General features: G+C 40.9%; 1 protein-coding gene across 3 annotated transcripts in view; it reads right to left on the bottom strand.

Moving 5' to 3' along the window:
- Positions 1-16,147, bottom strand: part of TMCO6 (transmembrane and coiled-coil domains 6) — a 197,664-nt gene that overhangs the window by 97,010 nt on the left and 84,507 nt on the right. For all 3 annotated transcript variants that reach the window (XM_078653435.1, XM_078653437.1, XM_078653436.1), the window contains 2 exons: positions 9,890-9,984; positions 4,662-4,829 (listed from right to left, as the gene is read on the bottom strand). In XM_078653435.1, coding sequence (XP_078509561.1) covers positions 4,662-4,829; positions 9,890-9,984 — 263 coding nt within the window. The remainder of the gene's footprint in view (positions 1-4,661; positions 4,830-9,889; positions 9,985-16,147) is intronic.

Here is a 16,147-nt window from a genome sequence, read left to right as displayed (position 1 = left end):
ATTTTAATGCTGGCTACCTTCTTTCTTGGAAATTGTAATTTTTTACTTTGATGAGCAGGTTCTTTGTCTTTGGACTTGACGTGCTCTTCCCTTTGTTCTGACCGTCCTCTTCTTTCCGATTTCTGCTAGGAAGTCTGAAAAGATCGAGAGGGACGTGTATCAATATCTTGATATCTATCAGGTTTCTTTAGATTATCCCTATTTCTAAGGTTGTATTTTTTCTCAGAGGGCTCCCTCTGGGCAGACTTGTGTCCTTGGTCCGGAGATCTTTCTCTCCGCCGAGGAGACCTCCCTCTGGACTGGAATATTTTTTCTTTGGGAGTGGATTGTTTATTTCCATCCCAGCTCTTTTTTGGAGTGTTTAGATTATTTTTAATGAATATTTTTTCAGGATTTTCAGTTAGTTGGGGTTTTACTTGTTTCCCACCCAAACTATCTCTTCCTAGTTCTTCATAGGATTTTTCTATGATTCTGGCAAGTTCAAATGGTTGTTCTGTTATATCTGTCTCTTTCAATTTCTGGCGGATCGCCACAGATGCCGCTTCTCCTTTTATGTTGGCTAATAATATAGCCGAGACCAGCTTGAAGTCTTTCAGTAATTTCATACCCAGAGTTAGAGCAGGTTCTGGACCGTATTCGTTTTGAATCTGTCTTAGCACATCTGGTATTACCGCCATGGACGGAACACCATGTGTTTTTGCGTAAATGGAAGCAAAGACTGTGCCCCAAGTGTCACAGTCCTCTACATGTGGTGCGATCCCCATTGGAAGACAGATAGTCAGAATTCTGTGTTTCTCAGTAGGGGTAGTATCCGGAAATACTGCCTCTATTTGAGTGTTTTTTTTGTGCTAACCAGAATGGAATTTGTTCCCGTTTTGCGGGTACTTTACCCAGACATGATTGTATGTTCTGTGGTGTAATTTTGTTTGTGTTCCCCTGATGAGGGGTCAGCTGTGAATAGAATATAGAATATCCACATTTGTAAAGCACACAATCACCCGTTAGGGTCTCTAGGCGCTGGGGGCCGTCGGGAAGATTAAGCAAGCTATTGCCCAGAGTCACATGGTGCTGGGCTAATCTGCCGCCGGTGCCGGGGATCGAACCGTGATCCCCAGATTCCGGAGTCAGTCGCCCTGGCGCCACACCTCTTCCTGAATGTGGAAAGTTAATAGCTGGTTGGACTGTTGAAGTCCGCATTATATATTGGACTAATTGTCTATGTATTTTATTCAGTTGTTTTAGCTGTGCTAAAAGTTCTGGTACTGACATTTTTTCGATGTCGGGATGTGGTGTGTAGCTGGCTAGAACCGGCCACGTTGCTCCTGGTCTACCTAGTGGACCGAGCCTGGTGATGTGATTATTATGTTTTAAGGCGCCTTTAAACCAGAGCAGGTGCTCTTGGTATTTTAATGGGATTTCCACCTCCTCGAAAGGAGTGTATTCATCCGGTGGTTCCTCTATTTTGTAATAGTGGAATTTGTGTGTGACAGCGTTTGCTGCTGGAAAGTTTATCCATGAATAGAATACCTCTGTCTGCCGATATTCATGTGCCTCAATTACGAATATGACTGTACCACCTCTCGATGTTAGTCCATTTTCTATAAGTTTAAGAGTTATAGTTTTTCTTATGTTGACCGGAATGAGTATTGCATTCGGGTCATTCTGTAGGAGACTTGTGTCATCCTCTAGGAGTCGAGCTGCTATTCTAGCTGTCTCCCTTTCGTCTTCATTTTCTGACATTTTTACTGACAGAAAGGTTTTTGTTGCAGATCAAGTTTCAAGGAAACAAAGATTAGGGGCCAGATGTAGGTAGCCAAATACCGGTCGGTAACGGCCGAATTCGGCCGTTACCGACCGGTATTTGGCTTTCGACATGTAGGGGGATTGCAACAGGGCATTTCGGTAATTTTACCGATTCGGTAAATATACCGGTCGGTAAATTTACCGACCGGTATTTTTACAGAATCGGTAAAATTGAGATGTAGGTGGGACTCTTCTGAGTCCCACAAGCCCTACAAATTCGGTATTTTACCATCAAATTCAATTTGATGGTAAAATACAGATTCAGGTGTGCATGCACATGTGTGTGTGTGTGTGTGTGTGTTTCGATTTATATAGCGCACTAATCACCCAGGGGTCTCAAGGCGCTTGCTTAGGGAACCCGTCCTGGTATTCCCCTGTGAGATACCCCGGCAGGGTATTCACAAGGTGAAAGCCAGGCATCCCGCCGCGAGGGGCCGTAGTGGAGATTAAGCAAGCTATTGCCCAGAGTCGCAGAGTGTGACCCCGTGAGTCGAGTAGGCACCGGAGCGAGAATTGTCGAGTCCGTGGAATTTTTGAGCCCAAGACCCGCCGAGGTGGGGAATCGAACCCTGGTCCACGGCTGATCTCAGCTTCCGGGTCTGCCGCCTCTAACCACTGAGCCACGCTTCTCCACTATGTGTGCATGCACACCTGTGCCATATGACAGGCAGACCTGCCCTTAGGGCAGGTATGCCTGCCACATGGCCCCTGAACCTTTTTTGGGGGTGCTAGAGGGTGTCAAAGTGACACCCCCTGCACCCTTGTCAAAATCGGTATTTACCGATTCGGTAAATACCGACCGGTAATGCCCCATTCATTCCTATGGGCTTCAAAGCATATAGGAATGAATGGAGCATTACCGGTCGGTATTTACCGAATCGGTAAATACAGATATTTACCGATTCGGTAAATGGAACATCTGGATGTTCCTACATACCCCCCTTCTTATTTACCGATTCTTAATTACCGAATCGGTAAAATTCGGTAATTAAGAATCGGTAAATAAGTTCTACCTACATCTGGCCCTAGGTGCACAATATTTTTGGAACACTGTATCCTTCAACGTTGACTAAACCAAAAACGATACATAGAAATCTCTTCCTACTAAGTTCCGGCGGATTTTAACCTTTTACCCACTCCAGACGTCTTTTGGAGTATTTACGGGAAAAAGGGTCTGTGTGAAAAAGCACGAATGAGTTACTCTAACGTCTTGCGTTAGATTTATCGCCTTACCAAACGTTGGGCGCCATGTAGTGTAGTTCCTATATTCCCAATAGGCTCTGCGCATTTGAATAATATATTCAGCAGTGTAGACGTAGGACTGAGGTTATCTAGGTCTCTACTGACTATATTAGACTTAAGGTTTGCCAGCTAGCTCAGAGGTCACTAGAAACTTTCTCGAATAAACGAGGAGGAGTTTAATCTCCCTGGATAGACAAGAAGGCATTAGCTTCTGACAACCATAAAACATGACAACTTTGCTCTCCCTGAATAAGAGTGTATCTCTAGAGTCGTGTGAAAACAATAGACAGCTATTTCACTCAGTCAAATGTGCGTACTTAGTTTCACCAGAATGCAGAGAAAAGAGAGACGGGCGTTTTCAATAAAAGGTGTTATTTATTGAGCAGTCTTCTTCCTCATACAAGAGAAATGAATTGCCACGATTGTAATACTCATGGTAAAGTAAAGTGCGTACAGTAAAAGGAGGATTATAAAATAATACTGTAAAAGCATTGATATGGTTTCTTAGCCATATGATACTTTAAAATAGATAAAATATATACATACATATATACATTGACTAATCGTACTCAACTGGTGCTTCTAAATACGCCTACCCCGGTGTACCTGACCTAAGCCTAATACGTGGGAAGGAGTAAGTAAGTAGCAGTTTAAGTTAAGTTTGTTTTGCCAAGAATCTGACTCAAGAATTCTCTGTAAGGGTTTAGTCAGTTCCGTACCTGGGTAATAGAAAGCAGGAGGTCTTGTATCTCTTTCTCAGGACTCGATATCCCAGTAACCCGCGAAGGTATCTGGAAACACCGGAGCTGGATTTCTCGGCAGGAGAAAAGACAGCGTCTCTCTCGGTGCATCAAAGAGGAGGGGCAGCGTCCGTGGGCTCTCGCATCAGCTGGGCTCTCGGGCAAGTAGATAGCTGCTCTGCTCCAGAATCACCACCGTGTGTTTGCTTAAGGCAACGTTGGTATATTTATACCTGAAAGGTGCCTGGGTTTGACGTAAGGTTGGACATAAGACGTCAATAAAGATATCACTAAGAACTGGCCGTTCTAACAGTGCTTTACAGGAGTTCTAGGACGAAATCAAAACAAAAGCAAGGGGGATTTCCCAGGTTGCTGGAGGCTTGGTTTTGTTTAGAGAACTCGGTGTGCTTACTAGGGGGCCGGAGAAGTAGCCTTGCTTAATGTGACAGCATGTGCTACGACTGAATTATGGATATGATTATTATGCCGTTGTATGGACATTATTGATTATAACCGGACAAGGGCATAAAATAGGAATATCGATTTAGGTTCCTAGATAAAACACTACACCATAACATCCATTTACTTAACCATTCCTTATTCCCGACCAGTTCTTTTCCCCCCACTTACTATGTAGCACTGAATTCCACCTGTTCCCATTTCTACCGTCCATAGGCTCAGAGTGCTCAAAAATAGTTACACAGTCGGGCTATATAAATACCCACAATATTTTTAAAGAGTGCTAATGAGTATTGATGCTTGACGTTAGATACACTACTCTTCACAGAGATGAAGCACTGAGGTTCTACAGATGCACATTTTTTGTCTGTATCCCAATACCTGTGGTCCGCATTTAGCATTTCTACATATGCTCACCTCCGAACAGTGCCTGAAAAGCAGATGGAGGAACTCCAGGCTCTGACCAGCAACATCCAGGTCTAGCAGCTGCAAGGCTGTGATCAGGGCAGGTAGCACATGCCGATGTCTGAGCTGTTGGCAGTATGCAGGACCCTTCTCTGCCATGTTGCACAAAACTGTGAGAACCTCAAAGTAGGAAAATGACAGTTTGTAACTCATGTATCACAAGTGAAATAAATATATAATACAAAAATGCAGCTCTTTAATGGTAAAAATGAAAGTTCCTTGTTTATGTAAAATTGTATTTGAAACTTTTCACAAAAGCTGCAAAAGACGGGAAATACACCACAAGAAACAGCAAAGACAATCCTTACATCCAATGGTAACAGAAATAATTAGTTTTACTTAGCCTATACAATACTACATTTGACCAATTATTATGATGTTACCATTTATATAAAAACAACACGGATAGGAAAGATGACAAAAAAGAAAGTGGAAAAAAAACACATTGGACAAACAGCTAGTTGTACTTATAATCTATTGAAACATGGCCATCCACCTGCATACTTACCCTACAATCTCAATGTATGATAATAATAAATCTTTATTGCATGATTAACAAAAATCATTGCAATCAAAACATCTTCACATCACACAATATTTAAAAACTGTACCATGAATATTATTTAAGAATTTACCCTATACATTCATAATTATGTAACAAAACCAGACCAATTCACCATACATTGTGCATATAAAACAGGATATAAAATCAATCACACATGGGCTTAATCATGCATAGCTAATTACATTGGTAGCACATATAAAAATACATCAATTACTATAACAGGATATTGCACACATTGCATTTTAAAGGCCAACGTGCAATAATTACTAATTCCATTGTATAAAGACAATAATAAAGTGCATCAATAATTACTGTAACGTAAGCTTCTATTATTACATTTCTAATTATCACCCTAGCAGCATGAACACCAATTTATATGAAATATCAAAATGTGTTAAAAAAGCTATTAAGTTCCAGGGACATAAATAAAATACATCTCAAACATGTTATATCAAGCATTTTTCGGCTGCAGTTACATTTTTTATTAGTTGGCATACAACGGGATCGATTCACCAGATAATGACCTAATTGGTACCTGGCGAGCTAATTCTCTTCAAGAATAGGGGTTTCAAAAAGGTACGTCGAATGTTAATCGGTTTAGGACACATGTACACTATATGTACTCTTGTGGCCATCGCATAGTCTACAATTGAATCCGGCCACTGCTGAATCCATGACTGCGTGCCCTCTTATTGGATTTATTCCCATTCGCAATTTAGATTTTATCAGTTTTTTAAAATTAACTTATAGTTGGGCATTTTGAAATCTTGGAGCGCTATTTGCAAACCAATATCCCTTAGGGAGGCTAAGATATGGGATCTCCATTTGACAGCATAAGCAGACTTATCTATTTCTAACCAGCAATTGTTCCCTTGGGATGCAGGAGCTGATGAAAACATAGAAAACATAAAAGTAGGGATTTCCTACTGATCTGGAAATCCCAAAGGTTGCTTTGAAGGCCTTAACTACCAATAGATCTAGGAGCTTCACAGCTTTCCCTCTATATTGAAGGGTTGGCTGTAACTTGGCTTTTATGACTTTAAGAATATAGGCATATGATTGACAATTCAACGATTTTTTTAACCATTTAAAAGCATGAATTAAAATCCGTCTTTGCCCTGAGGTCGTTAAAATGGTATTTGAAAGAAACTCGGTTATTGAACACCATCCCTAAATATCTATACATTTTAACAACTTCAATTGGGCCTGCTCTGGCCCTTCACGTATTGAACATCTGTTTTACAGATCCAATTTTCATGATTTTTTTTTTTTTTTAAATTCAGTTCAAGGCCATTTATTTGTATGTAATCATCAAAGGTGTTTATAAGTCTTTGTAGGCCAACAGGAGTGTGGCTCAGGAGGATGGTATCATCAGCATATTGAAGGTAGCTGATTTGCACCCCTCCCAACCTTAGGGCATGGGCATGAATAGGGGCCAGATGCTGAGGAAGATCTGATAAAAATAAATAAAAAAGGCAAGAGGTAAGAACACAACCTTGCTTTAGGCCATTATAAGTTCCGATTTTCCTTGATAAGGAACTACCATCACCCAACCTGACTTGAACCCAGGTATCCGTATACAAAAGGATAATAGCCTTCAACAGTTTCCCTGGGGTGCCCCAATCCAAGCATTTTTTTTCATAACAAATTTCGAGGCACTGAGTCAAATGCTGCCTTTAGATCAATAAAAGCAATATAAACATTTTGTTTTTTTAAGACAGCCCGCTCAGCAAGTTAAGTGAGTGCCAGCAGGTTGGTAGTGGCGGATTGGCCCTTCCGAAAACAAGTTTGGTTAAATGGAATGATGCTTTCCTGCGTTGCCCACTTTTTCAATTCTTTCAACAAAATGGGGGCAAAGACCTTTGCATCAACATCAGTTAACGAAAGTAAACAGTAATTAGCGGTATTGTCTACTAGACCACTTTTATAAATAGGCTGTAATATGCTACTTTGCCATGTTCCTGGCCCAATTTCCAATGTCAATACTTCATTGAACAAGAAATACAAAATTACAGCCCACATGTCGTCATTGGCACGGAGCAGGGCATTAGGCAGCCCATTAGGTCAAGGAGCACCATTTACGCAAAGCCCTTGTAGCAAAGTCAAAATATGATTATAACTTATACATTCTAAATTTAGGTTCAAATCAAAACTAGAATCAATAAATTTGACAGTGGTATTCATCCCCTGGCACTCACCACTCTCCATATCAATAGTTGATATACTATTTTCCCCATAACCAAAGCACATATCTGGTTGATTTACCGCCTGATACACTGTGCCATACAAATTTGTAATAAAAGTTACCCAACTGGTTTCCGATATATTTACACAAAATTCTCTGCAGCCTCACCTTTCAAGCTTGTTAATTACTGCCCAAAATCTTTTTGCATTGTCTTGTATGGAGGCAGATAGTAAACTGTTCCAAAGCCCTGTTTGATAATTAAATGTAGCCTTCCAGACTTTTTGTTTATAAACTTTTCTAAGTTCCTTCAAATTTTCTTTATAAACAGAGTAGAACTGATTCAATCTATGAGCATACGCCTCCCAACCGGCTATATTGAGTGATTTCTTTATCTTGAATAACTTAGAAGTAAACCATATGTTCGAAGATTTTAAGGATTATTTACTTTTCTAACCCGTTAGGCTGCACATTTTCCCACCAGGGACGTTGTAATAAAGCTCCATTTGTTAATCATATTAAATCCCCCCAGCTTCCTTTATTAATGTTTTTTAGCAGCTTGTGTAATTTCCTCCTCTTTAGCTGTATGCCAGACTAACCTCTTCAGATTATATGAGAAATGGGCCATATCGGGAAGTTCATTAGGTCTAGGATAACACTTCACAAAAAATTTAAATGTTACGATCTGAGGGCTATGATCACTGGGATTACTATATATTCAGACAGTTTTGATTTTAGGTAATCTAAAATAAACGTGTAGTCAATAATTGATCCTTGTTTAGAATTTTTAAATGTGGGGATGAACCTAGATTTTTCTTTTAACTGACTAAACCCAGCCTCGGACATAATATCACAACACTATTTTGCAATTCCGTCAGTCTTACCTTTTACTAAGGAAAAGAGAATCAGATGGAAATTAAAATCTCCAGAGACTATATAGCCTGCTTCCGGGTCCTGGATTATTAATGTACTTAAAATATCTCGCAAGATATACAGCTTTGGAGACTTATTTTTTCTGGCCCTTAGATACACACAGAGTATAATTAGACTAGATTCAGTATTATTTAACACAAGACACTGTAAACATCCCAGATCAAAATCCACAACTTCCACTACTAAATTTAGGTCAGCAGCAATGTAAAACCACAGTCCACACTTTGCACGGCCTGCTTTATTAATTTGCGCTGCCAGGAGACTATATTCATTAAACCCAAGCAATGGAGTCATTTGTTTGCTCCATGTTTCTTGAAGTAATAAAACTGTAAAAGAATTTAGAAATGATATTGTATCGGGGTCAGACAGTAGATGGTTCAGCCCATGAACATTCCAAGAGCATAATCGTATTTTCATAGTATTAACATCTTTAGCTAAGGACATTTCTAACTCCTCAGGGCACCTACATCAGAGTAGCTGGAAGCCAGGACCAATCCAATCTATGTTAAACTTCTCATATTCTTCTTGGGAGGATCAAATCCTAACTTCAGTCATCCACCATTGGTATCACACAAGATTTCTATACTTTTCAACCGGTTAATGAGTAAATATGAAAGGATGTGAAAGCCAAATCAGTTCTGATTAGAGACAAAATACTACTTCCCACACCACGAAACAGCACTTAGAGCAGGGTCTATTCACCTTCTTAGCAAGAACATATTACAAGCGCTCTAAAGCTTGAAATATAACCACACCCCAAAAACCCCAGTGCAAGAGCTATAGTGTTCCCAGATTGAGATGACAAGCCCAACATAGGACAGTTCTATTAGACAGCTGCACCTCGTGGTTAGGGGTCAATACACCACTTTTTGCTACATTATCAGAAATTATGGTTAAAGTCCCAGGCAGCAGACACAGTACAAACTCCTCCTCACTGAAGTTCATTAAGCTGGAAACCACGATTCTTGTCCCAAGGTTTACCACATTTTTCAGGACCCTTGAGGTCTACACACCGAAGTAGGACCTCTGAAGATGTGCTCAATTTGGGAGGATAAGACCATTATCTACTTGTGTAAGCACTGCAGGTTTGTCTTTATCTTTAGGGAATAATCACAAGGAGCCCTATTACGAACACCGGATGACGTATATTTTTGTAGGAGGACAGTGTGGTCTTCTCTTTAGTGAATTCTAAAATCAGCTTGGAATATCTTCCTGTGGGTGGGGACCATCATTTGCTTAGCTAGTCCAGGGCCACCACAATGTATACAACCACTACCTAGAGAGAGTGACAGATAACACAGTTAAACCTGTTTTATTTCAGAAACGAGGCTCAATTTACTTGTAATTTACTGTATATTTTTTATTTTTTTTCGGTAATGTCTAGCAAACACTCCTCACTATTTGTTATATTTTCCCATAAACGGGAATGGTGGGCTGGAACGGACTGTATACAGCAGTTAGCACACTTCCGAGTAGAGGCTGACCATGAGACCAACCTACCAGAAGATTCACTGATTTGGAAACTGACAGGAGCTGAAGGAGAGCGGGGAGCAGGTCCCAGTGCAGTATGGCGGAGCATAACACGGGGTCATCCACTGAAAAAAGAAGAGAGTCTGTTACCAACCTAAAACAGCCTAAGTAATGTTAGTTTTTTTCAAGTTACAGAGAAGACTAGACCTGTGTGTAACGTGTGATGGGTCATGAGAGGTGATCATTTAGTTATTTTGCTCAGTTTGGATTAAGGTAAAAATATTTGTTACTTTCATCATTCTCTGTCAAACATCAATCGTTTGGTTTCCCTGTAGCACTTTCTGCAACCTCATGGCCACATATGAACTACGCAAGCAATCAAATAGAGAAAGCATCCTGTATAAAGCTGTCGAGGAGATAGCTTGGTGTACTAATGCACAGCAGAGACTGACTTGTGATAGGTACACTAATGCTTTCACCCATCAAGTGTTGATAAAGTGAGCAACACTGAGAAAGGACATCATTTATATTATCAGTGGGCTCTGAATGTTTGCAAGCTTGTTGTCAGCAGCCCAAGTTAATGTGTGCGCTGTAGACAGACAAAACAGAATCAAACACACCCCTTCGGCGTCTGGCATTAAAAAGGATGTTCTCATGATTTAGCCTCAGGAGATCACGCATGTGAGCGAGGCGTAGACACACTTCGGCAGCAGCACTGGTTTCAAATCAGAGCTCCTCGAATAGCTGAATGGAGGGTATGCTGGGCAGTGCTCACCGGGCTCAGCATACTCTTATACGAGACCAGTGGTCGAAGTGGGCGGGATCTGAGGTGCACAATGTGACCATACATTTTTAGGTCTCGTCCTCGAGACCTATTGCTGCCGAGATGTCTCTCAAGGGAGACAGACGGGGGCACGCGCAGCGATTCAGACCGGGGCACGCGCAGCGATTCAGACCGGGGCACGCGCCCCTCCAGTCCGGCGCTGTGCACATCTTCATCTCTCTCACTCACGCGCACACACACAGCCACAATCACACATGCACACACATCCACACTCACGCATTCACACACATACGCACACACCCCCCTCCTTACTTCACCTCACTTCTAAAGTTCCCTTCCATAGAATGGCGCCCCCAAAGCATCCCCAAAAGGCACTCCGATAGCTTCCCCCTTCCCTACAAGAATTCCCCTCATAGCCGTTGAAATGTCACTCATAATTACATTAAAATTATGAAAATGTCACTCACAGCAATATGAAACCATGGCAGCTATGCAGTTATGTCGTTTTCTCTTTGCAGATACTATTCCCATTCGACGCGTTATTTGAATAAGAAAATTAAAAGGTAAAACTTACATCGTGAGCATCACAAAAGTGAAGAGTCCAACTGGAAAAAGACTTCGACCAACGTGGCCAATAAAGTCGAGCAATCGTGTTAATCGGTTTAGGTTCAGATGATTGCCTATCACACAGACTACACACTCACCAAGTGGTCGGTGCAGCCCCAGAACCTGCAAGATCCGTAGTTCAGCCTCCAGCGCGCTCCGCCACGCAGCCTTGAGAAGCCAAACAGAAAGCGAAGGTATTGGAGCCATCCTCCTGCAAGCGGCTGAACTCGGCGTGTGCCCTTGGATAATGCATAAAGCAACCCACGCCACTGACAAGCAGAGTAGACACAAAAAGAGGACTCAGCCCAGGAACTGGTTACAACAGTAAAATCAGACTCCTGAGCCGTGGCAACTGAAGAAGGACTTCATTTGACAATGTCCTGAAGTCAGTGTCGCGTCATATCGCTTCCGTTTTGTCTTCCGATACAACCCGGTGTACTGTAAGAACAGCATTGGTTCCATTAATATATGCTCACAATCGCTACAGCATAAGGGGATTCCAGTCCTGCAGCTTAAAATATATTTACCCATGAGAGGAGGGGGCTGGTCACTGGTGTCGAGAACTAAGTGATACTTCTCTCCAGTGCCTTAAATGGGCCGGTACTGTGGGTAATGAGTACCGGCAGTACTTTAAATGGGAAAAAATAAGTGCAGATACTCATTAAAATGAGCTAGATACACTTTCCTTATTCCCCGCAGGATGCCTGTGACTGCTGCTCTATGTATCATAGTTCGAGGTGTATCCAGCCCTTCCTTCCATCCTCTTCTTCATTCCTCTGCCATGACCGTCTTACCATACCTGTGCCATTTACTTCCCAGCACTACACCTCTGACATGAACCTTGCTCCCAGTCACCATACCCGCTTCGTGCACCATGCCACTGTTTTCAGCCCCATTATAAGAACTCGTGTTTTGCCTTTTTAAGCACTACAAAGTAACTTTAATATTGTTTTGGTAATGGTTTTCGGTTCATTGACTTTAGAAGCCCTTCGTGGACTCAAGGTTGTTGACTTACAGGGCACCACTTATGTGTGCAACATGCGCTTAGCCTTCCCAGACATATTCCGTTTTTGTCATGTATTTTTCGCCTAAATGCAAGTTGTGGCAGACCCATAAGCACTGCCTACATTTAAATCTCTTGTGCCTCTGCATCAGTTTATTTTTTCACATGCTCTGTTGCTTTTAGTTGAGAAGATGCTTGATTTTTAAAATTTTATTTATAGCTTTTGGCCAGTTGAACATCTTCACTCTCTTTTTTTGAAAAGCAAATACATGCATGTCTCATTGCATAGGTAACTATTTAATCTGTGTGCACATGTATCCTGTTTTAGTTTTCAATATTTAATTGCCTCATGGAAAGAATTTTGAAAACTGATCCTGTGTGTCTATCCTCAATAGGTATTCCTTTCCGAAAACCATTTCTTATTATAATGTCGTGTCAGAACACTACAATGGTTGCTGACCTAGATTGACAGTCGGTGCTGACCTTTCATGATGTCTGTTAACCAAATATAATGGGTTTTGTATTCTTTCATTGAAAGTAGTTTCCTTCATTGAGTCTTGGTTTAGAATAAACAAGCTTTTAAAGCAACACTTATATATGATAAACTCCAAACATTAAGATCTACATTTGTTTACATAAACTATTTTGGTAGTAAAGCCTGCCTAGCTGTCTGTACTTATAATTTTTATATGCAGCCCTTACATTACTTATTTTGCTACTCATAAGGTTTAATTGTCTAAAAACATTCGATTTTTAGGCCTACAGGTTGAAATTAAATTACAGATGGGCTGATCCTCAAAATACATTTCAATAGTGATTTTGTTCATGCCCTTTATTTCGTTATCTGCTGGTGCTGAAAACCAGTATGTTCTGTTGCATTCTTCTGGCCTAATAAAACTGAAAGCATGCCACATGGAAATGAGGTTTGTTGTTTACTCAACTAGCTGTGTAATACTTCATAAGATTACCAAGCCATTCTGAATGTGGTGTGTACGAGACATCCATGGTGGAATCAGCATTATGATTACCTAATGCCTGGTGTTTTTTTGGGTGTAGGAAGGCATGGGGTGAACTCCATGAGACCTGTCTGATGCACCTAACTGACCTCTGGACAGGGTTCTCGGGTGCTTTCTTTCAGGGGGGGGGGGGGGAGAAGCTTTGTTGAAGGGCATGGAGTACGGTCAAATCACCCTTCAATCAATGAGTTACTCATCCTGTATGTGATCATGTGAACTTGAAAATGCAACACATTTTTTAAATGAGAGGAATTTAATGTATAGAAAATGTTCTGCAAAAATTGTCATAATATAGAACATTTTTCTGCATCTTAAATGTGTCTCACTTATAAAAATGGCTGTATTTTTCAGTTCTAAATATGACACTGTGTATCTCAGCCACTGGGAGCAAGATTCTTGCTGTGTGTAAATGCAACACTTTGAAATGGGAGAAAATTAAACTTAAAAGTTAACTTTATTTGTATGGATTCCATAAAACTCATAATTTACATTTTCTCCTATTTAAAAGTGTTGCATCTACAAATAGAAGGCATGTTGCACCCAGTGGCCTCTAGATAGTGCTATATTTATAACAGAAAAACACAGCCATTTGTTTAAATGGGAGGAATTTTAAAGTGAAGAAACATGCTTCCAAAAATGTTGAGACTTTATTGGCTTAATTAACAGTTGAGAAAAACAATGGCTGAATGTTTTTAGAAATATTTTCTTCTCTTTATATTTGTCCCATTTTTGTTTTAAAGGCTAGTTGTCAGTTATCACGCAGTGTCTACTGGTCATTTGGAGCAAGAGGTCTGCTGTTTCTAAATGGGACACTTTGAAATGGGAGCAAATAAAAATGAAGAGTTAACTTACCTATTAAGGTAACTCTTCATTTTAATTTTCTTCCATTTAAAAGCACTCAGAAGCATCATTTGTTCTTACCCAATATTGAGTTGACAAGGGCATTTATTTAAGACTCATTTAAGACTTTAGTTTTCTGGCAACTGCCTCTATTTAACTTTCTTGATAGAAAACGACCAGCAGAGGTCAGTAAAATACCAGAATCACTTTAGCATTCTCTAGATTCCAGTCCATAGAAATTGTCTCCCACGAGCACCCGTAGACAATAATATTTTTTTCAAATCTTGTATTTTCAGTGACATAACCACCGAAGGCACTGATTTTATATTAAAAACAGAGCTTTGGACTATACCATTTCCCGCTGAAAGGCAATATGTCTATCTATGTTTTTCCATACCTGGTGTGTCACACAGTTTGGTGCTTACTTTCCCTCCATGTTTTAGCACCCAGGCTAATGTGCTGCATAGCTAAATACAAAGAAGGTCCCAAAGGCGAGACCATTTGCATTGCAAATGCTTTTTTTTTTTTTTACTTTGGGTGGCTAAACTGTATGTCAGTCTTGGGCTATACTGGTGTATTCTAGAAGTTGTATTCTTTCTTTACTTCAACTGAACCAAATACTCCTCCTTTACAATGGTTTGTATAAATAAATGTCAGGATTGTGAAATGGTGTCCCCAGTGACACAGAGGCTATGTTGTAAAGTTCTAGCGAGCAAAGATACTTACTATTGTCTCTGTCTGTGTGTGTGTGTGACTCTGTGTGTGTGTGTGTGTGTGTGTATGTGGCTGTGTGTGTGTGTGTGTGTGTGTGTGTGTGTGTGTGTGTGAGTGTGTGATGAGCTGGAAACCCACATCCCACAACCCACACCTGCAGTGTGAGAGACAGCAGTGTGTATGAGACAGCAGTGTGAGAGACAGCATTGTGTGTAAGAAAGACTGCAGTGTGAGAGAGAGAGCAGTGTGAGAAAGACAGCAGTGTGAGAGAGACAGCAGTGTGAGAGAGACAGCAGTGTGAGAGAAACAGCAGTGTGAGAGAAACAGCAGTGTGAGACTTTTTTATTTATGTTTTGGTTTTTGAAACATAAATAAAACGCATTGTTATTTGCAATGTCAATAGCTCAAACTCTCGTAAATACGTGACCTATTGCATTGCAAATGCAATAGGTATCGCATTTGTGAGAGATTAAGCTATTGGCATTGTAAATGACAATGCCATTTATTTATCTGTTTTCAAAACTAACACCTAAATAAAAAGTTTGTCATTTGCAATGCCAATAGCTCTAACTTTTGCAAAGGCGAGACCGTTGCATTGTAAATGCTTGTTAATTTAAGTAAAAGAGTTCCCCTGCTGTTTATGATAAAGCAACAGTCCCGAGACGGTTAATTCCGAGAGGTTAAATGCTTCAACTGAAATGTAAGTCTCCTGTGCTCTGAAACCAAAGGAGAGGTAGGCGGCTAAACAAGCCTTCTTCCTAGTGTGTCTGCTTTCCTTAGGAGGAAATATAAGGGCAGAGGCCTTCATTCAATGGGGGCATAAAAGGGCCAGCTGAATAAACTGTGCCAAGGCCTGGGAATGTGGCGGGTCCTGAAAGGGACAAGCAAAACAAAAGAGGGACAAGCAAAACAAAAGGATGGACCTGGCCACCACCTCACCCCCAAGAAGGAGGCAAAGAAGAAAACTGCACCAAAGCAAACGAAAGGGCACAAAGCCCACTCGCCAATGCCAGAGAGGAGCGGGATTCAAAATTACCACTGTGAGCAAGGTTAGGCCCTTTAAGTGCCCTCCCATGCCCTTAGTCCCTCACAGTCTATTGGGACCAGTGGCATGGCAACTAAAAAACACGAGGAGCGAAAAGATTGAGGACAAGCATGCCGTACCACGATGGGGATTGCTAAAGCAGGCCCCCTTAATCCTCTGTCTTCAATGCTCACACCTAGTTAGCTCACTACAAGGAAAGACTGTGTCCCTTAGGAGGAAGAGGGACCCAGGTTAAAAGCTCTTACCAGGGGAAACTACAAACAGCACAACAGCATGCAGC

This window comes from Lissotriton helveticus, chromosome 7, assembly GCF_964261635.1.
Source record: "Lissotriton helveticus chromosome 7, aLisHel1.1, whole genome shotgun sequence".
In the NCBI taxonomy this organism is placed as follows: domain Eukaryota; kingdom Metazoa; phylum Chordata; class Amphibia; order Caudata; family Salamandridae; genus Lissotriton; species Lissotriton helveticus.
This window is presented reverse-complemented; position numbering and strand designations above follow the sequence as displayed.